The sequence below is a fragment of the Euprymna scolopes genome, chromosome 7 (assembly GCF_053919585.1).
Source record: "Euprymna scolopes isolate OS-2025 chromosome 7, ASM5391958v1, whole genome shotgun sequence".
NCBI lineage: Eukaryota > Metazoa > Mollusca > Cephalopoda > Sepiida > Sepiolidae > Euprymna > Euprymna scolopes.
In genome coordinates, this window is record NC_136488.1 from 138,135,305 (window position 1) to 138,158,169 (window position 22,865).

Sequence of the window (22,865 nt, forward strand, 5' to 3'; positions counted from 1 at the left end):
TTTGACGTGTTGTTTAAATGCAATCTAATTTAATGTGGACAGTTTGTGAAAATTGGAACTATAGATTACGCCATATAAATGCCAAACCTTAATCTTTGGAATAAACCACATATTTGTATAATAAAAATATTTTTCTGTGATTTATTTTAATTTAAAGTTTTACGCCTTAAAAAAAACATCCTATATAAGCCAGTCACAGATTATGAAAATATACACGACTGTAATGCACGATAATAGTATTAAAAAGAAAAAAAGGAAAAACTTTCAATATGAGGAAATGAGGAATTATGTTGTAATGAGTCTAGACAAAATATCGTCTGCATATGCAAGATGTATGATGTTGCCATGACAACATTGGATTTATTGAAAATGTTATCTTGCAAATGAATGCAAGGCAACTAACTTTGTGTTACTGCTGCTATATTGCAAAGCTAGTCAGTAATTGACTATTTAATTTTTGACTTCCATTTCTTGTAATAAATAATTTAACCAAGAATTCTTCATAAATTTTGGTTTCGGTTTCAATTATGGCTGATGGTACCTAAATCATCTATTTTTTTTTTTTTTTTATAAATAATTTTACCAAGAATTCATAAGTTTTAGTTTTGATTATAGCTGAAGGAACTCAAGTTATATATACATATTTTTTTCATAAGTTTCGGTTTTGATTCAAGCTGATGCACCTAAGTCATTTGGATACATTTTATTTTTGAAATCACAACTTTATAATATATAAAAATCGATAGAATATTAACTTTATAATAATATATACGAAATCTGCAAGAATTAAAATATATTTAAGCATACATAATTACCGAGCTATGCTAGGCATCCCTGCTAGCTTAGATAAATACTTCTGGAATTTTAACAAAAGAGCTACAATAATATCAGAGCGTCTCCATTTACACTGAACATTTACAGAATGCCAACATCAATATATTACATATGACCAAGTTCCTTGTGGAATTTCCACAGGTCCCGTTAATTTATTATTAGACAATTCTCCATGGGTTATTATTTTAATTCTAATGTATAGTGGTGAGATCAAATCTAAAAAAATGTGTATATGACTTGGGATCTATTAGTTAGAATCGAAACGAAAACATACGACTCTCCACAATCATTTCTTAGCCTCTGACCCACGCCCATACGTGTAGTGATGGGACTTATTCCGATATAACTATCAATTTCGTTATAGATCTAAATATTAACTATAAAATTAGGGGTGTTTTTTTTTTCCCTGATGACCGTAAAAACATGTTAAATGTGCAGATATTTTCTCAAACATGAAAACATTTTTGGGGATGATCTGTAGATTTCAGCTTTATTGGTAGTTTAAAATAAATATTTATTTTATTATTACTACCAGCAATGGAAGATTTTTTTTTTTTTTTTTTTTTAAACAAAATTAAATAAAAAAAAAAACCCAAAAAAACTGATAATTAAGAGAATCGTTTTGGCATCAGAAAATAGGCACAAACTTTTCCAATATTCCAAAATGTTCTGATTTTTCCAATTCTCGATTCCGCTTTATATAAATTCACCCGTCATCCTTTTTTTTTTTTTTTTTTTTTTTTTTAAGATGGGATCACTCGATCGGTGAAGACACAAATCAATTAAACATGGCCAGATGGTCCACAGCGTTTTATAATTATGTAGATAAGAGAAGGTGAATTTAAAACGATCAGTCCTGTAAGTGTTTATAGGAAGACACAAAAAGAATTTATAGGGAAACTTATTTATTGCAATAACAAACTTTACTGCTTTACTGTAAATAAAAAGATGAAAAAGTCTAAAGGCTGCTTATGTAATTGCAGATAGACCACAGTATAAAACAATATATATGGAAGTAGCCCCACTAGCGTGCTCTACAAATGGGCAGTTCTAGGAAAGAAGCTTTGTTCATGGAAATTGTTTAGTTTTAGGTACACCGGCGATGCGAGGGTTATTGGCAGTGGTTGTAGCTAGACGAGTTTTTGTTCGAATGTCTTACAGGGAGGAAACATAGATTGAGATTTAGTGGATCAGGAAATCAGTGATAGACTAGTGATACCCCTTTTTTTGAGTGGCTGTCGAGAAGAGCAAATGACATAGCATAATAATTTTGAAAGTTGTTTTTGTCAAGACAGGCAAGAGTGCGATGAGCAAATATATATTCAGAAAAATAAAAACATATCGACTTGCAGGGTTCTACATTGTGAGTGAAACACATTTGCGAGTAATTTTTGAAAGTGACGACCAGAAATAATGAAATGCTTATCTTTTAGTGATTGTATTTCTTTCACCGACAATCTTCCAAACTTCCAAAGCTCACTACTGAATAAAAAAAATCTTTTTTTTTTTTTTTTTTTTTTTTTTTTTAAATAAAACGAGCAAAAACAAATTATTTAAGAAATAAAAGGTTTAATAGAACAATATACTCTTTGTTTTGTTATTTTTAACAAGGCTGTTTTAAAAACATTTGAAGAAATTTGAATGAATGTTTATATCTTCAAGTATCAACATAAAATTTGTTGTATATTTAGAATTAGATTTATTTTAAAAAAAAATACAGAAAAATCGCTGATGTACATACTCGTCACAAAATGAAGATGTCATATTCTAAAAATCATGTGGGTTTGGCTAGTAACTTTTCTATTTGGCTAGTCAATGAAAATATTTAGGTTCAAAGGTCAACTAAAGATAAATTTGTCTATAGAGCTCTGGTTTGAATCCCTACATGTGAGTTCTCTGCTTTTTTTTTGTTTGAAATCTGCTTTAGGGAAGGGTTATTTACTTAGAAAAGATTGATTTCTTCCAAATCGCTAGAGCCGTATGGCTGGATTTTCTTTTTCTTTCTCTTCCCTTTTTGCTTTATCATTCTTTTTTCTTTTCATTTTTTTTTTTGTCTCTCTTCCGCTTCTTCTTCACTTTGCCTCATCGCCTATTATCCTCTTATGACAGCTCTCTCTGAAAACTGAAAATGTTACTTTTTTTTTTTTTTCCGCACTTCAAACAATCCGTGAGTAGGGAAGTAAGGCTTTTTCTTTCAAAGACTGACTTCATGTATCCCCCCCTCCTATACACACACACATGCACACTTAAAAGTTTTTCTTTTTAATTTTGACTCTTAGTAAAAAAATGATTGCATATGTTCTAGAAAATGCTAAAAAAAAAAAAAAAAAAAAATATGAAAGTGGGGGAGGGCGTTCAAAAAGTAATGCCTCCTATTGTTTGTTCCACCTAAATAAATCGGAAGGGATTGCAAATTGTGTAATGTTATGGGTAGGCATTTTCATTTCGTTCTTCCTCTTGTCTGTCGACCCCCCCCCCCCCGACAAAGACCAAACAAAAAAAAAATGCTTTGAACTCACTTTTTTTGAGAGACACTTTTATTTCCTGTCCGTGCTTTCCATATTACATAACAAATTTTTACTGGGCTGTCACTGGTTAGTGGGAATTCATTGTCGTCTGCTGTCATTTCCTGCTGTTCATGCTGTTACGTCTTTCCCATTCCACTCTCTCTGTCTTACTGCTCTGCTGCTATTTCTGTGTGATGTCACCAGTCCTGCCGCTCCTCTCTATTTCTCTGCAGGACTATTGGCTACACAACGTCGCCACACCTTATGGTACAATTGTATTGTTATGATGACTGAACTTATGCATTCATGACCTTAATGTTTTATCTTTGTGGTGCAGATATTGATGGTGTGAGACTCTAAGAAAGCAACCCCTGTCATGGACGTGCGTCAGAAGCAGAGATGCGTCTTTGAATTCCTGGCAAAAGTGCATTCAAAGTGCTGGTGATTATGTAGGAAAATGAATTCTGGAGCACAAGATTGCTTGTTTTGATGGTACTACTCCTGTCTTTGTAGTGTTTCAACTTTTTGAGTTTAAAAAAAAAAAAAAACGTTTCACTTTTGGAACTACTTTCATAATTGATTCGACTATAAATGAAGCTAAATTTATACAGTTATAAAGAAGATTTAGATTTTGAAGAAGGTTACTATTTCTAGTGATAATGGCGACCCTAAACACATATACTCAGGTTGGGAAGTTGGTTTGTGTAGGTTTATAAATTTGTCTAAACCAAAACTGAACTGATGAAGTTAAAATAAGTTAGAATATCACTAATCAAATGTTTTAGCTATCAACTTACAAGCTAGTTAGACAATAAATCTACATGTCTATAGAATTCAGTTGGAACAGCGAGTGGCTAGAGATCAGCAGGCTTGGTCGACCTGTGTGAGTGATGCACTGGCAAGGATATATGCAGCTGGCTCAACCCAGCCCAGGTGAATGCTGTTTCAAGCAAAAGTTAACAGTAATAAATCTACCCAGTTGTTTGTAATAGTAGACAGCCTTGTCTGCAGATGATACGGCAGCTTTATTTTTAAAATAAACGGCTATTGAGTAAAATTACATAAAATTCAAGATTTTGATGTTTGTAGCTTTATATTAGCAGGTGTACTCAGCATTAATTGGGTATCAAATACGTTGGACATAATAAAACTTGAGAAACGAATCAATTCATTTGGTTCATTTATAGGTTAAATACTACAACTGCTGTTTCTTTCTACGAATTTGTTCACAAAAAAAAAAAATATGGTTCCCAGCTTAAATGCCGATAAATATAGAAAAGCAAAACATAATTCTACCTTTTTTTTTTTTTTTTTTTTTTTAATTTTTTTTTTTTTTTTTTAATTTATTTTTTTTTTTTAAATTTATTTTTTTTTATTTATTTATTTATTTTTTTTTGTTATGGACTAGCTGTATGTACCCGGCGTTGTTTGGAAGTCTTTTTACTTCCATTTTTTTTACTTGTGTGAAATAGGATTTAAGGCTCTTGAAATTCATACTAGAATTGTCTGCTATTATAGCAGACAATTCCAGTATGAATTTCAAGAGCCTTAAATCCTATTTCACAATAGGGATTGGCAAAATGGATAAAAGTGCTAAGTTAATCAGTTTTAAGTGACTGTCTTCTGCTGATTGAAGATTCAATTCTCAGTATAGGTAATATTAAGGATACAATTAATTACTTGATGGCTGACTGAACAAACACAAGTTACTCTTGTGCATAAAATAAAAAGTTCCTAATTTCTGTACAGATTCCGGAGTTCAACAAGATGCAACTGAACGTTTCAGTTATATGAATTAAAACTTTAGAAAAGTAGTCCAAATTATCAAAATAACTTTTTTCTAATTATTAATAGTATGAGTTTGAAAGTTAAATTTAATTATTACAGTATGGTTATATCATTAAAAGCAGACTGTCTTCTAATGACAGCCTACTGTGGTCTCAACTCAAGATCATAATAAGCTCAAAAGTCCAGATTTATCAAGTACTTATTCAACAGCTCTTTGGATCTGGCCGATGAGAGTTGTGGATCTCAAAAAGCTGGTAATGTTTAACCTATATTGCCGGTTCCAATATCCAAATCTAGACAGGCTCCAGAATCATTCTTAAGTTTTTAAACAGGAGGCTTTGCTGGTTCAGCCACATCAAGTCCCACAACCTAGGAGAGTTCATCCAAAAAACAATAGCTCCAGAACCACTTCAAGGTTGGTAAAGATGCCCAGTAGGCCAACTGAAGACATGGTTACATATCATTGAAGCAGACATTGAACCTAGCTTTGGTCCACAGGTCTACTGTGTTCACTACTGCTCTTGGGATTGACTCCCCATCACTACCTTGACTGCTACGGATTGTCATGCATGATTTACGTTCATTTGAGATGTGGTCTGTTTTTTGGAAGGAGTTGGCTCAATCCATTTTGAATGAATATTACCTCCAATCAGTCAAGTGTGTCATCAAAATTTAAATTGATTCAAATTATTATAAAACCATAATTTTTTAAACTAATGTTTTAACCTCTATTTAAAAACTGATTTCATATAACTTCCAATAATTTCAGTCTTTAAATACCTGAGGATTTGCTTAGAATTTTAAAGCCAATTAAAAGGAAGTTAGAAGTCATTTTGATGATTTAAATGCTTCCAGATTCCTTTTTAAAATTTCAAATGTTTAAAAATGTAATCAATTTTTATAAAAGATTTAAATATTTACTGTCTTAAAAATTTATAAAATCTCTCAAAGAAATGATTTAATCTCTACTCTTATAATTTTTTTTTTTTTTGTGTGTGTGTATTGATATTCATATTAAAAATCCTTTTTTTTTTTTCTATTTATTTAAAAAGAGAATACAACTTTGTTACATATGGGTCGTGGAATTGCATTCACTAGCAAAACATCTAGCTATTTGCATATTCTTTTAAACATTCATTTTAATTCATTTCTTTCTTTTTTTATTTACTCACCATCGCCCAAAACAAGGCACATTGCCACCTGGACGTAAGGGGGGCTACTAATCTGGACGATGCCTATAAAAGATTAAGCTGTTGGTTTACGTTGCATTTGAACTTCTGCATGTCAGTACAGTTTGGGAAGCAGGTAGCAGGAAGGGCATTCCAAAGTCTAGCCATTCTAGGGAAGAAGCCATTAGAGTAGAATATTTTCTGACATTTAGAAACTTCAACAGTGAAGGGGTGTGATTTTGTTGCTAAGCGGGTTTGTGAGGGATATGTACGTCGAGGGCACACAAGTGTAATGAGTTCATCAGAGCACATTCCATTTTTTCTTTTCACTTAAGAGATCACTACTTATCAAGGCGTAAGAGCTGCTCAAGGATAAGAGAGAACTGCGTGCTAGAGATAGAGATAAGCAGTGTGTATAAGAAAGAAGTGTGTGGGGGAGATAGAAAGACATGGAGAGCGTGTGTCGGGTAGACACCTTGATGATCAGTAATGGTGGAATTTGAGTAGGGTTTGATTATTTAAGAAGACAACACAACAAGAACTTCTGTACATTAGTTGTGAAAACGTCCATTTTATAGTCAGCTGGGTGTAAGCGGCTAATACTTGGAACCATGCCTATAAAAGAAAACTTTCTGATATTTAGGGACCTCAATAGCGAAGGGGTGTAATTTTGATTTTGTTGCTAAGCGGGTTTGTCGGGGACATGTACGTCAAGGGGGTACAAGTGCAATCAGTTCATCAGAGCACATTCTATTAAAATACTTGTGAAACAGGTACATAGATGCAACCTTGTGGCGATGGGATATGGGTTTAAGCTTAGTTGACAAAGTGAGACCGATTAGATTAGTGACCCGTTTCTGAACCCTATCCAAGAGGGAGAGACTAGTGGTAGATGCATCAGTCCAAATGTGGCAACAATACTCCATGCGTGAGCAAATGGTGGCCTTGTATAGGTACAGGATACTCTCAGGTGTGAGCAGTTTTCTAGCACGATAGAGGGAGCCCACCTTCCTCACAGCAGCCTTCGCAATGTCCTCAATATATTTGTTCCAGTTCATATTTCCCGTGAATGTTAAACTGAGGAGATTGAAGAAAATTCTCATGAATATCGGTGATTGGAAAGGTGTCTTGTAATTGTTAAAGAAGAACAGCTTAGTCTTACTAGCATTAAATGTTATCTTCAATTTTCGTCTCCATTTCACTATGGTCTGGAGGTCATTTTTCTAAGGATTCGGTCTTGGATTTGTGTACATCCGTTCTTCCCTCATGCATATTATCAAGCATTGTATCATCAGCAAATATGCCTATCTCAGACTCAATATTATCGGAGAGGTAATTGATGAATATCAGAAATAATAGTGGTCTAAGGATCGACCCTTGAGGCACTCCCGCATTAATGTTATGCTGCTTGGATGAACGTTCATCAATGACAACCTGGATGGTTCTATTGTCTAAGAAGGATCTAATTATATTTAGTATTTATCCAGTTATACCGTATGATTTGATTTTCATTAGTAGCCCTTCATGCCAGACTTTGTCAAAGGCCTCGGCTATATCAAGGACTACAGCTTGGGCTTCATCTGCCTTATCCAGTGCATGGTATATGTGTTCAGAGATAACTAAAATATTTGCAGTAGAACGACATTGCCTAAATCCGTATTGGTTAATCTATACAGAGAGAAGGTTAGATTTTGCAAGGTGGTGGATAGTGCTTGATTGATTAGTGTCTCAAAGATTTTAGTGAAGAGGGGGAGGAGAATGATAGGGCGATAATTGAGAGGGTCGGTCCTTTCACCAAAATTTTTGTACACTGGTACCACAGTGGTCATCTTCCAGCTATTAGGATAGCAGGATTCAGCAAGGTATTTGTTGTAGAGTTTGGAAAGTATGGGGGTTAGCTCAGTTGAGCATTTCTTAATTAGTATAGCAGGGATGAGATCAGCCCCATGCGCCTTGGAGGTGTCTTAAGTTTTTTTTTTATAATATCATGAACATGAGAAGGTAATTTTCATCAATTGTGGCTTCTGTCTATATAAGGAAATTTGGGAGGGCGTTGTTTGTTGACTCGAGGGTGGAGTTGGAGGTGAATCGCTGAGTGAACAATTTTGTCTTTTCTGTTGCTGTGCATGCAACCTTTTAGAAGGAATTAGATTACCCTTTATTCACTGCACTATTATAAATTTTCCAGAAATCACGAGTTTCTATCTGCGATTCTATGCCTTCCCTGATTATTTCAGCATGTCTTCTTTTTTTTAGCATCTATAAATTGTTGCGTATTTGCACTTATGACATACAAACCGGCAGAGTGCATACTGTCTTTGTGCAATGGCAGCTGCACAATCTGTAGTGAACCATTGGGGTGAGTGGGGCTTGCTATAATACTTCCATGTGGCGACATGTGCTTCAACGCCCACTTTGCACCATTCAGTTGTCTCAGTGGCACACTGTTCAGCAGGGAGAGAGAAGATATTGGTTCATGGGGCATCTGATATGTTCTCTGATGGCTTCCTAGTTAGCTCTTTTGTAGTATCTAATTTTGAGCAATGGCGCCTCACCTTGGGGTTGGGATTTGAGTGCAATGTCTACTGATACCACTAGGTGTTCTGCGTCCCTGAGCTGACTGTGGGCATTAGCTACACAATCCTCAGGTATTGCGGTAAGGAAAAGGTCTAGAAGTGAAGCTTGCTGGTGGTCACTATCTGGGAGGGGGGTTGGGAACAAGACTGTTTGTGTGAAGGAATCGATTACAGAGAAGCTGTTAGTGTCCAGCTGCATCTGTGTAACCCGAGAAACCAAGGCAATTTTTAGGGTGGACCTTAAAGTCACCAAACACATGAATTTGGGTATTACTATCCAAGGAGAGTGCTGCATCTATGTTATCAGAGACATGATTGATTAGTGTACAGACCTGACTTGAGGAAAATGGAAGAGAAAGTATAAGTAACTTAAGCAGTGATGAAAGACTAGTTGAAAGCACATAAAGAACTGGTCATCTTTTTTCAGACGTTGTTCTCTAGTTAACGGGAGGGTGCTTCAAATATAGACTCCAAGTCTGTGCATATATCTATCAGTCTTTATGGCAGAGAGGGAGATATCCTGTCATAATAGTTAGAGAGGATCTCTTATGGGATGATCATCTTTAATTAACTATTGCATGTAATTATATTCATGCAGATATTGTACTTGATTTATACTTGCGTAATATTTGCGTATAAAAAGGTTATAGTAAACACAAACCTTTTTCTATATATATTTATGTATGCGTATGAATGTTTGAAAAATTTTGCCTACTAAACTCCTCTTTCAGTTTTTGATCTACAGGCATGAAACTTAATATATAGGGTATTCAAATCCATGCAAAACTTTATATTTGGGTTCTGTCTGGGGAAAATCTGCAAAAGTCAAAATTAAAGAAATAGAATTTGCCAGGTGAAGGTCGAACAATGGAATTACGAATATGCATGTGTAATGTAATAGCTATTGGTTCATGTTTTAATTTTTAGCCTTGTAGTAAACATGTCTTCATAGCTCAGGCATTAACATCAAAGGAAAAAGTAAATCGTAAGCTAAACGTTTTGGTTTCGATTTTCGGTGGTGATGTACAAGTCTTTTTTTTTTTTTTTTTTTTTTTTAAATCATTACTATATATTGGATGCAGTATAATCTATAATATAAATCTCACCTGTGTTTAAATGTTTGTATGTCTGCCTAAGACTTTCCACAGAGGCGACGGATTATCATTTTGAAGCTCGACCCTTCGGACAACAAATATTGAAGAATTGGCTAAAAACATTAATTTCTTTACCCTCAACTGGACACTTTTCTACAAGGAGGGGGGGGGGTCAACAAAAACGGTCTTCCCATGACGACGAGCGGTTCTACACATGCGCCAGATGACGTCATGACCTGATTTATTTTAAATAGTTGAAAAACTGAACAAATTTCATGTACGTCGCGTTAGGTCAGTCGATTAGCACATTGGTTCATTATCTAAACGTTTTGGGTTCGAATCATGGTGTGAGATGTCTTTTTTTTTCTTTTTTTTCTTTTCTTTTTTTTTTATTTTTTAAATTTAAATGTTGAACCAGTGTTATTTAAGCCATTTTTCACGTAACGTTTGTTTTTTTGTTTTTTTTTTTACTTCGCTTATCCACCCCCGACCACACACCCAAAAACACCCGGGTACCCACCGATTTTTTTTAAATTTTAATATCGAAACAGACTTATTTAAGCCATTTTTCACGTGTTCGTTTTCTGTTTTCATCGTTCGTTTACCTTACTCTAGTTTTTTTTTTATAAAAAGCTCTCATTCTGTATTGACAGTCTGACTGTTCTACTAATTTTGTTTGCTTCTACCTCAGACATGACGTCATTTTTCAGTAACTAGGCCTCCTATTTATGAAGGTTATTACCAAATTCTCTTACAAAATTGTTTCATTATGCAGTATGATAATCCAGTTGTTGATTTTATTTTTTATGATAGTGATTGGTAACTTTTTTTTTTCTCTCCCCCCCCCCCCCCCAAGAATCTCTAAGGCTATGAACCCCATAAAAATTTGTTCATTTTTTTTTTTTTTTTTTTTTTTTTTTTTTTTAATGATTTTGTGGTCTGTATGTTTATGACCAAAATATTAATACTTTTTAAAAGGAAAATTGTTAAATATTTATTTTTGTGTATTGCTGTAGTTAAATATAATAGCCATAGTTATTAAGACCATATTCGTTTTTAAATAACATTCCTAATTTTGGTTACAAATTTGCAGACACATTATTATACTAAGGATCTTTTAGTTCTTTTAAATTAGAAATATAAACCTATTTAAAAAATGAAATATATATCTATTAGCTTATTTATAAATTCTAATTTAAGACTTTCCAGAAAATGTTTTGGCATTATTTTATTCAAGTGTGTGGATCGAAATCTTCAAGTAAGAATCTAAAAATAACTTCCTAGTATTACCCTTTTAATCGTAACGGCATTCACATAGGATGGTATGAGCCGGCTTCAGAACTCTCTGCATCATGGTAGTCTACCCACACTAATCGGCAGCAGAGTCTTTGGCCGACTTTTACTCATTCCCAGTGGCAAGCAACATAAAATGCGAGGGCCAGTCCCCCACCTCCATGTCTGTCTTCCAAAATCCATGTCCAGCCAGCCAGGTTGGAGATGAATACTTCACAAAGTGTCAAAGAATGTGATCAAACCAGCAAAGTCTCCTTTTCAAAAGAGTCTATGATGCCGGTGGTGTTGCATCTTATATAGACGATGCAGTTTTGGATTTCGTCAAAGAGCCAACCGCATTAGATGTGTTGTAGACATTGAATCTGTGAAGATCTTTATGCAGAGGTTAGTTCTTGCAGCAGCAGCATTGTATGCATTGGTGCTTGGTATATCGTCAATTTTGTTGAGTTTTATCTCTTGTTGGGATCACAATTTAATCTGGAGATTACAAGATGAGATTACAATTTGTACAATCGCAATACAAATTGCAATCTCATCTTTGCCCTGTTACTGTAAAGGTAGAGTCAATATACTTGAACTGTTTAACTTCAATGGTGATGCTGTTGAGAATGATAGGAACTGTTGGAAAAGTTTGCAGTATTGTTAGCATGATGAAATCATTATTGATTTGATTTTTTTAAGTGACGACTGCAGAACTATTCCATTTCAGTTTTGAAATTACTTCATGTTACGTTTTACTTTTATTTTTTTAAATTATTTTATTTTTTTATTTATTTTTTTTTCTAAACTAGAATATTCTGATTTTTTTTCTTTTTTTTTTAATAAAATTTAAAAAAATCAACTTTGTTTTAATTTATAAACTAGCCTGGGTGGCCGGCATTGCCCGGGTGTTTGGAGATATGTGTCTAGCAAAAAAAAAAAAAAAAAAAAGTGGTAGTAGACAGGCAGGCTCGAACCCGTACCGCGAAAGAGAAAAATGTTTTTTAAAAAAAAAAAAAAAGTGACATTGTGGCTGTTGTGCCCATCGCCAAACTGGAAGTAATGTAGGTTTAAATTAAGGCTAGTTGATCGAAAAGAGGGAATGACCTTCGAAAATATTGGTGAAAAAAAGTGGCCTTCCTTGTAGAAAAGTACTCAGTTGATGAAGGAATTAATGTTTTTAGCCAATTTTTCGATATTTGGCGTCCAAAGGGTCGAGCTTCAAAACAATACCAATCTCGTGAAAATTCATCGCCTCTGTGGAAAGTTTCAGGCAGACATACATACATACATACATACATACAAACAGACAGGTGAGATTCATATTATGGACTAGCATGGGTGCCCGGGTGATTGGAGGTGTGTGTGTGTGGAGGAAAAAACAAAATTTTGGCAGGCAAGTTCGAACCCGTGATGCGAAGGCAGAAACCTGTGATCTTAACCGCTGCGTTACGGTGACAAAAGAACTGAAAAGCATTTAAATTTAGCGATTAAAAAATTCATTGAATAAATTCACACAGGTGCGTATATTTAACGGGGTCAAATATCACACCCTAGGAAGGAAATGACGCACTTAACTTTGGCTGCAAGCCAGTTAAGCTTTACGCTTCATAAGATGTTGTGGAAAACCAGATAAGTCAATCAAAATAAATGTAGACGCGACGTCCCTTCGCAAATCATAGATATTACAATCTAGGGAGTATATAAAAAGTTGTAAAACATAGTAACCCCCCCCCCCCCCGGAAAAAAGACTTCACTGGACATACAAAAAAATTGTACATGCACACATGCGCACGCATACATTTTCGATAACAGATTTAGAAAGTAGATCAAAAAAAATTTTCTTTACTTTTTTAATGAAAAAAAAAATGTACTTTTAGAAGGAACATGTTTAAGTTTTAAATTAATATTAGACGAATTGTGACCTAAACGTTGGCACATTGTATATTAGTGTATACATTTAGTGCCTTGAGTTAATTGTGCAGATTTTCAAAGTTCATCTACAGAATTCTGGAATAAAGTTACTGTTTACTTTTAATTTAATAAAAATCCCTGAATATGTCATTCACAACAGGAAATAAAGTTTTACTGTTTCAAATGCTCAATAAAAAAATATATTCACATCATTAAATCAAAAGCCTTGTTGCTATGGTGACTGGTCAAGCAGAAGACCATTTAAAGGTTGGCCCCTTATTTACCTCCTTTATTTGCATCATATTGCTCTCCTCGTACTTGTTGTTACTTTGTCTCATTTTTCCTTCCTCTCCCATCTAATTGTGCAAACAACTGTATCAGTGTTTTAATCTTAAAAGGATGATTATTTAAAATCTTTTTTGCAGATTTCTTGATATTAAAATTGCTTCATAAAATTATTCAGCACATTTTTTATTTTAGTTTTTATATCATTATGAATTGTATTCATCTAGTGTTGTTTGGGAGTCTTTACTTTTGACTGATTCCATTCATTGACCCCCCCCCCTCTCCTTATTAAAATATTTACATTTTTTTGAAAGATAATACGATGATTTAAAAAAAAATGAAATAAAAAAAAAAACTGCTTTCTAATAAAATCTAAGAATTGTTTTATGTAATATCTCTACTTGTATATAAAAGACACTGTGACACTGAAAAAGCTCTTAGATAGGTTTTTATATCAGCATGTCTCCTAAGTATTGATAATTAAAAATCTAATTAAGGAAGAAACAGTTTGATTTTGACCAAAGTTAACACCTTTATATAACCTAACATCACAAGTGCATTTGAGAAATTGTATCACTGCAGAAACAGAAGGATCTGGAGTATAAAATCAACAGTAGGTTCTTTGATAAGACAGGGGCACAAATGAAATGTTTTGTTAGAGCACAATCGAACCATGATACTTGACTTTTGCATTTTAAACGTGCCCTTATATAAATTTGCAAATAACCCAAACAAAAAAACACAATGAGATATTTGTTAATAAGGTGGAAGTCTAGGGAGAAATAAGATAATAGTTTTAGAATTTGAAAAATAATGAAGTCATTTTATTAAAATTTGAAAAAAAGATTTGTATGTACAAAGAAAAAAGTATTGCCTCTTTTAAAACTTTTGACTAGCCTCGACTCTCCCCCTCTCCTTGTCTAACACCCTCCCCTCTCCTTGTCTACTTTTAACTGTCACTACTTCTTTTAAACGTATGTTACATATGCACTGTCATCATAGTCATTGGTTGTGTATATTCAGGCACCAATATGTGCCTCCTGGAATGTATGTATAATCTCAATGTGTATGATGTGCTTTACATGTCCATAAAAGTTCAATAACATCAGGACAGCGTGTGTGGAGGTGACATGTACTTGTACAACAAAGAACGAATAGACTTGGGCCTGCATAACACACAAAGAGAACGTAGCTTTTTTTTTTTTTTTTTTAAGGTTTCATATTGGTCCCTTTTCTTGTTGCTAGCATTCCCTCATTTTGAAATAGAGACCCTTCTAACTTCCAATTCCGATGCATGTCATAACACCAAAACAACTTCATTTCATTGAATTAGTTGGGAATTATTTTGGAGATGAATAAATTGTATAATTTTTTCATTTATTTATTTATTTGGACTATTGTCCTCATCTTCGAGTTGTTGTTTTCACAACGTTTCGGCCGATTATCCCTCTGGCCTTTGTCACGTTAACCACAGCGGGATAGAAAATGTCGAATCCTCCAACTACATCCAAACCAATTGCTGCTTTCAATAGCTGTTGTCATCTCACCACGGTTTGGTCAACTAATCCTCAGACCGACTTTGGATGGTGCGGTGGTATAGAGATGCGGAATATCTCCGATTCCAGGTGAGCTAGAGGTAGCGGTTTCGACCCCACCCAAAGCCGGTCAGAGGATTAGTTGACCAAAACGTGGTGAAATGACAACTACTATTGAAGGCAGCAATTGCTGTGGATGTAGTTGGAGGATTTGACATTCCTATCCCGTTGCGGTTAACCTGACGAAGGCCAGAGGAATAATCGGCTGAAACGTTGTGAAAACAGCAACTAGAAGATGATAATAGTCCAAACAGTTTAACTTTATTTCTCTGATGCATTCGTTTGCGGTTGCCTGCCAGGTTGCCTTTATTAGTCTTGGTCGTGAAATCCCCTTTAGCTTCTCAGGATGTAAGTCATCATGATATCATCTATCGGACCTTTCTGTCTAAACTCCTCTTTCCGACTCTTCGTTAACCTAGATATAATCAAAACGTCTCAGAACCTGATTACATAATTTATTACATTGTAAAAGGTCAACTTTTGTTTATTGTCTTAAACTATTTTTGTCCTAAATTTCTAACCTAGACCGAGCTCACTTGTTCACAATTCCACTTCCAGTCACTTTTGTTTATTTTCCATTATCCGTCAACTATTTTACTTGCTTTTCTTTAACCTTTTTATTTGTTTCAAATATCAAGTTCTTTCTTTATGGCTTAGCTATGTAAACTGCATGGCTAAACTACCGGACTTTCCTATCGTAGGTTATAATCTGTTAGACCTTCTCCTCTTCTTCTCTACCTCTGACTAACACCCTTCTCTTTGTTTACTTTCGACTAACATCCTTCCATCTCTCTTCTTTGGCAACTGGTTCAATACAATAAAGAAAAATAAAACCAATTGACTGGTTGACTTAATGTTTTTGAAATAACTATCCATAAGAATGAACGATAGGGTCTGCCAAACGATTGCGAAAAATGGACCACATGTTTCCGTGACGTCAGATTTGTGTTAACTATACGAACTATGAAAAAGCAGAAGCGACTTAATGATTTTTTAAAACCTTTGTTTATCTTCTTCAAACTGCAATTAATAATTAATCTTTGTTATAATTTTGTTAGGTTTTAAGATTTACACAGTTTAACGATTAATATTATTATAAACATTTGTATATTAAAACTGAAATACGGTTTTACTGAATGTTCATTTGGTTACCTACAGGGTTCCATATTTTGTTCAGTAAAAAGAGACATAAAAAATATGGGGGCGGGGGGCTACAAAATGCTTAATATTTGTGCGATAATATTTTCAAATTGGTTTTAATCTGGCGATAAAATAGCTGACAAGAGTCATGTTTATATTAAAACTTAATATTTAAAAAACAAGGCCGATAGCCATTAATCGCATGCTCTCGTGTAATGAATGAATGCGTGAATGTAGGATTGACATGAAATTCTTAAAAATGACCATAAAATGGGCTGAAATGACTTAAATAAATAAAAAGTAAATGACTTAGAATGACTTTAATGAACTTAAGGATGAATTGAATGACCTTAAGAATGATTTGAATGCTTAAAAAATAACTGGACTCCTTCAAGCACAACTTGAATGATCTGGAGAATGACTTGAATGGCTTTGAGACTAACTGGTTGTAAAGTGGGTGATCATTTTACATTAAATTAATACAGAAAAGTGATCCCCCACTTTATATCACAAAGTTACAAACATAAGTACAGCATTGATCTTAGCCAAAAGGCCAAGAAAAGCTTAAAAAGCTAAGAACAGCATCTGTTAACAACATACCTTTGATCTTAACCAAAAAGGCCAAGCACAAAAGTGTTACGGACCAACCGACCGGAGTGACTTATTGAGTCGCTTGCACGCGACTAAAAATTCAAACACAATTAATTAAAAGTCTATGTTGTAACGGAACATTTTGAAATAATGGAATTTTAATCGATTTAATCTTTTAAAAATTAATTAATTTTTAGGAAGTTTTCTTTTTCTTGGCAATTCAACTGATTATAGTATATATTAATTTGAAAAAACGCTATTTAAAAAAAAACCATTAAATTTATATTTTTTTAATTGCAACTTCAAGGTAATATTTTGCTTAATATGTGTATTTAAATTTTAAAAAAATGAATGTTTTACTTATTTGAACTCTTATGTTTCATAATAAATAGAAATGTCGATAGATTTTTAATATTTTGTTCAAATTTCGGAAAAATAAATATATTTTCCCTTGTATATTTTACAGAAACTGCATTTTATATGTAATTTCATTATAAAATAGACAAGTATCGAAAATTTCACAAATCTTGCTAGATTTATCAAACACGGGTATGTTTTCACATTCGAAATGCTTACTACATGGGAACATTATTTTAAAGCGCCAATTATGTAAATATGATTTTTGTCTCGCAATTTCATTATTTTTGTACGATGAAAAAAATTTTTTTAATTATTTCTAGTTTATTTTGCCCTTCTTCTTTTAAATGGTACAAAAGTTATATCGATTATATTAATTTATAATGATGTTACATCGTTTTACATATGGGGGGGGTAATTCTGTGGTGACTTTTGGCAGTCCCTAATGAACGAAGGAAGTTTTTTTCTTTTCTTTTTATTCTCTATGGCCTGATTTTGTTCATGGTGACCTCAAAGCATATGTCAGTATGTTTTTCTTTAGCATAACTAAGTCAAGATCAGGCTGAATCCAATTATGTAAGGCTTGTAAGTATTTTTAGTTGGACACAGGGATTTACAACTTTCCTTTTAGATAGATTCATACTAAAGCTATCAAACTTAATCTTCATTTTGTATCAATAAAATTCACTGCTACTTGTACAATTTCTTCACCTGTTATAAAATCTGACATTTATTTATGAGAATCAAATTTTCAGTTGGAGAATGTTTTAATAATTTGTAATCTTGTTTCTCCAGCTCTCTTAAACACAACCCCGGTCTAATAATACCCCACTTATAATAATGGCATATATGAATACTTGTATCTTTTTTTTTTTTTTTAAATGAATTTATGGATACTTGTCTTAAAAACACTTGTGAAAATTTATATATTTTTTCTAGTTTACATCGATACCTCCACCCCACCCATGTTGCCACTGCTGTTTTTATTATAAGATACAATTAATAGACTGGAAAGATTAAAAAAAAAAAAAAAATGTAGGTTATTTGGGTCATTTGCAAGCATGAAAGTTAGATTTTTCATAAATAAATGAAACATTAAAACCTTGAATATTTATTTATTTATTTATTTGCTAACTGTTATCCTCATCTTCATAGTTGTTGTTCACAACGTTTCGGCCAACTATTCCTCTGGCATTTTTCAGGTGGTTATCTGTGACGGGATAGGAAACGTGGTAAAACAACTACGAAAATGAGCATAACAGTCCGCAAATAAATAAATAAATATACAAATTACTCATCTTAAAGGATTCCAATAATGAAATAATTTCTTATTTCCAATTTTTAGTCGCGTGCAAGCAACTCTATAAGTCACTCCATCAGTCAGTCTGTGCATAACACTTTTGTGCTTGACCTTTTTTGGTTAAGATCAAAGGTCTGTTGTTAATAGACGCTGTTCTTACCTTTTTTTGCTTTTAATTTATTTTAATTTTACATTGAATTATTTTGATTGTAATTTTCATTTTCATGAAATAAATTATATATGAAGATCAAAGTGTAGTATCTGTTCCGGCAGATACTGCAAGCAAAGACCATATGTGGGGGTAACCCCACATATAAGACCTTGGTCAGTGTAAGGGCAGCCCTTCATACTAATTGTCACTATCCAGCTCCCCTACTCCCTGGGGAGTTGGTCCCCATTTCCCCTTCACTCCTCACATTAAAAATCGGCTTTGTGCCTAATTTGCTCGGTGGGGGGAGCAAATAAATACAGCTTTTCTTGGCCTTTTGGCCACTTTACAACCAGTTAGTCTCAAAGCCATTCAAGTCATTCTCCAGATCATTCAAGTTGTTTTTGAAGGATTCCAGTTATTTTTTAAGCATTCAAGTCATTCTTAAGGTCATTCAATTCATCCTTAAGTTCATTAAAGTCATTCTAAGTCATTTACTTTTTATTTAAGTCATTTCAGCCCATTTTTCGGTCATTTTAGTTTATCTTTAAGTGAAAGAAAATCTGACGTCTTACCGCAACTCCATAACACAACACAACTAAGTTTGGAACGTTAAAATTAGGCAAAGTCAGTCTGACCAACCGATACGATGACTTGCAAAAACATTGACCCTTCCTTGTAGAAAACTGCCCTGTTGAGGGTGAAGGAATTAATGTTTTTGACAAATTTTTTCAATATTTGTTGTCCGAGACGTCAAGCTTCAAAATGATACCGATCTCGTGAAAATTTGTCGCCTCTGAGTTTTAGGCAGACATACAAACATACAAACATACATACATGCATTTAAACACAGGTGAGATTTATATTATAGATTATCCCTCAACACTTTTCTCGGTTGACCCATGATTCCTTACAATTTTAGTATGAAGAGTGGGATTTTTTTTCAATAGCTCAAGAAAGTTGAAGAGCAATGAAAATGGGAATAGCACCATTAAAACGAGTAACCTTTTGTGCTCCAGAATTATATTTTCCTACATAGTTGCACCCATTCTCGATGCATTTTTTGCCAGAAATTCAATGCTTCATCTCTGCGTCTGACTCCTGTCCATGATAGTTTCAAGTCATGAATGCATATGTTCCATCGTCATAACAATGCAAGCCATTCAAGTGAGGTTAAAAATATAGGAGACATTACCTTTGGACCCCCCCCCCCCGTCCTCTTATTTGCCGTTTCTACGTTACATCAACTGAAATGTGAGAATAGCATCCAAAATAAGGACAGTATCCAAATAATAAATTTAATGTTTTCTTTGTTTTCTGTCAAGTGTGTATCTGTTCTTGTTTCCAAAAATTAATTTTGCATTTTTTTTTCTTTCTCGTTTTCAGCCGATGTATTATCAAGATTACAATAATCAGGCTGGAAAGATGGTTGAAATTCCTGTCAGTCATGAGATGACTCATCCTAATCAGGGTTATAACCAGGCCTATCCTCCACGCCAGGGACCTGTCAATCCAGTCCCTCTCCACGAGCAGCAGCCACACCATCACCAACAGCCACCAGTACCGCCACAGCACGCTCAACAACAGGCGACCCACCAACATCCTTCTGCGGCTCCAACTCGAGAGATCCCCATCCAACATGGTTCTGGACAACCACAGTCACATTACACTTCTCATTACCAGCACACGCCGGCATTTAACTATCCAAATTACCAACACCCACCTCCAACACAATCGTCTCCAGCACCACCACCGCCTTCACAACAACAGCAGCAGCAGCAACCCACCTATCCTGGCTATCCAACTGGATCTGCTACGTACCATCCAGGCTGGAATAATCAAGCTCCCTATTCAAACGCACCAAGTGGAAGCGAACGAGTGATCCCAATCGTCCGTCAAGGAGAAACAAATGTTGGGTCCAACCACAGCAGTCCACAGGCAGCAAGGAAACCTGGTACGTCTATCCCTCCTCATCAACCGAGTTCTGGAGTTTTTCAACAATCGGCCCATCTGTACACGCAGCCAGAACAGAGAGCGAATTCTCCGAAAGAACACATGGAACCATCAGAGTTGACTCCTCTCGATATGGTTGAGAAAATTGTATGTGAAGCCAAAGAACTTGGTCAGAAAGTGAACGAATTTCAAGGTAGTAAGGGTAGCAAACCTTATCGCTATTTAGAGGAGATGCTAACTAGGATGCTTCTCAAGTTGGATAATATTGAAGCCGGCTCTGATGATAGCATCCGCCAGGCTCGAAAGCATGCGGTGAACACTATAACGCAGACTTTAGACTTACTTGAGCTGAAGGGCATGAGCAGCGATGACGATAACAGACAGAAAGTATCTAGCGATGGTAACGAAGAAGCTAAATCCTCCTCCGCCGCCGACCCAAATAAACCCAACGAACAATCCGACAATGAAAAGAAAAAAACCCCGGGCCACGTCCGGGAAATGGTCTTAGATAGTGAAGTGGCTTGTTAAATGAATCGCATATTATTGTAGGGTGGGGGTGGGAGACCTGCTAAAAATAATGAGACGAAAATCAATTGTGATATTTTTTTTAAGGAACTATGTTGCCAGAGTTGAACGTTAAGACTTACACGACACACGGATCATCTCCTCCCCACCACCTCGGTAAAAAAAAAAATACCAAAAAAAAAAAAAAAAAATGGGCAAAACGTTCTCCCACTGCTATTTCCACCGACGCTCTATTTTCAAATATCGACAGCCATACGCAAAATTTTGCGACCGTCTTGAGGACTTGATATTTGATCGGTTTCAAGTTATCCTTCTCTAGACAATCCTATTGTGTTCTGTCGGTATCTTCAAGCAAATGTGTTTTATTCAACTTATCAATGTTTTTGTTATATTATTTATAGCTGCCTTTAAGAAACAAATTATTTTTCTAAAACATCACTGCAATTGTTTTAGAAATGTCTATTTGTATTTTCCAATGTATGATGATAATGTATATAAATACGCTGTTACAATGTGATATGCTTTTCTGCAGTTTTTTTTTTTTTTTTTTTTTTTTTTTACATAGGCATCACCACATTATCAAGGCCAAGAGGCCACTCAAGGATAAGGGTTAAAGAGTGTACAGTAGAAATTGGACAATATAGTAATCATTAGTAATGAAAATTTGGTAAATTTGATAACTTATATGGAACGGCTCATCAAGAACTTATTTACGTTAGACTTGAAGACAACCACATTGTAGTCAGCCGGAAAACGGAAGACAATTCCACAGGCATGCAGTTCTAAGAAAGAAGCTTTGTTCATGGAATCTACGTTTAGGTACAGATAAAGAGTGGGGGGAATTATTGATAGTGTTTACAGCTAGACGAGTGTTTCTTGTGAAAGTTTGGCGAGGGGGGGATCATAGATTGAAGCTCAGATGAACACTTTCCATGAAAATAACGATACATCAGAGACAAACTCGCAACATCTCTTCTGTGAGATAGAGGTTGCAAGGAAGAGAAAAGGACATCTCCTACGAGGCTACGATGTCTATTTTGAACTCTATCAAGGCAGGCCAAGTTCTTTCTAGCAGCTCCTGCCCAGATGTGGCAACACTATTCCATCCTTGGACGTACCTGGCTCTTATATAGATAGAGAATAGCATCAGCAGTGAGATATCTACCGGATCGATAGAAAGATCCCACCATTTTTCCAGCGGCCTTGGCAACAGATTTGATGTACGTGTTCCATTTAAGATCAGGAGTAATGGTCAAGCCAAGAAGCTTGTCAAAACTTTTTTCTTTATGTATATTATTATTCTGCTAAGATCATCTAATGTGGAAGAATATAAGAAAGCTATAGCAATGCAGGGAACTAGGTGTTAAAATGTGACAATATTTTTTTTATTTTTTTTTTTTTTTGACATTTCTTTTGGTCCCTTTCTTTCTGAAAAAACATTCTTGAAATATTAAAGACTTCTACTATCCCGGCTATCTCAAACAGTAAGTATATTTTACCATTTTATATTTGTGATTGATCTCAAAAATAAATTTCTATATGAAGATATAAAAAAAAAAAAAAAAAAACAAGCTCTACATCACATCGTTTTCACACCCGGTCCCCTGAATGCTATAGATGTGAGTGACATTGGTTTGCAAGATTACTATCTAGGTAGAAATAAGTTTGTTTGTTTTTTTTTAGATTTGTTCATTAACCTTAGATCAGGGAATTTCTGTCAGTATTAGCTAATAGGATGTTACCAATTTTGACCAAGGAAAGCGTCTATCAGGCATATGTATGTAGTGTGATGATTAGGACTATGACAACAGCATATT

At 34.6% G+C, this 22,865-nt stretch overlaps 1 protein-coding gene across 2 annotated transcripts in view; it reads left to right on the forward strand.

Moving 5' to 3' along the window:
* The window catches only part of LOC145279996 (uncharacterized), a 59,137-nt gene extending 37,572 nt beyond the window's left edge, over window positions 1-21,565 (forward strand). For both annotated transcript variants that reach the window (XM_080131605.1, XM_080131606.1), the window contains exon 2: window positions 19,957-21,565. In XM_080131605.1, the coding sequence (XP_079987731.1) occupies window positions 19,957-21,051 (1,095 nt within the window). In that variant the 3' untranslated portion in view covers window positions 21,052-21,565. The remainder of the gene's footprint in view (window positions 1-19,956) is intronic.
* Window positions 21,566-22,865: the final 1,300 nt, after the last annotated feature.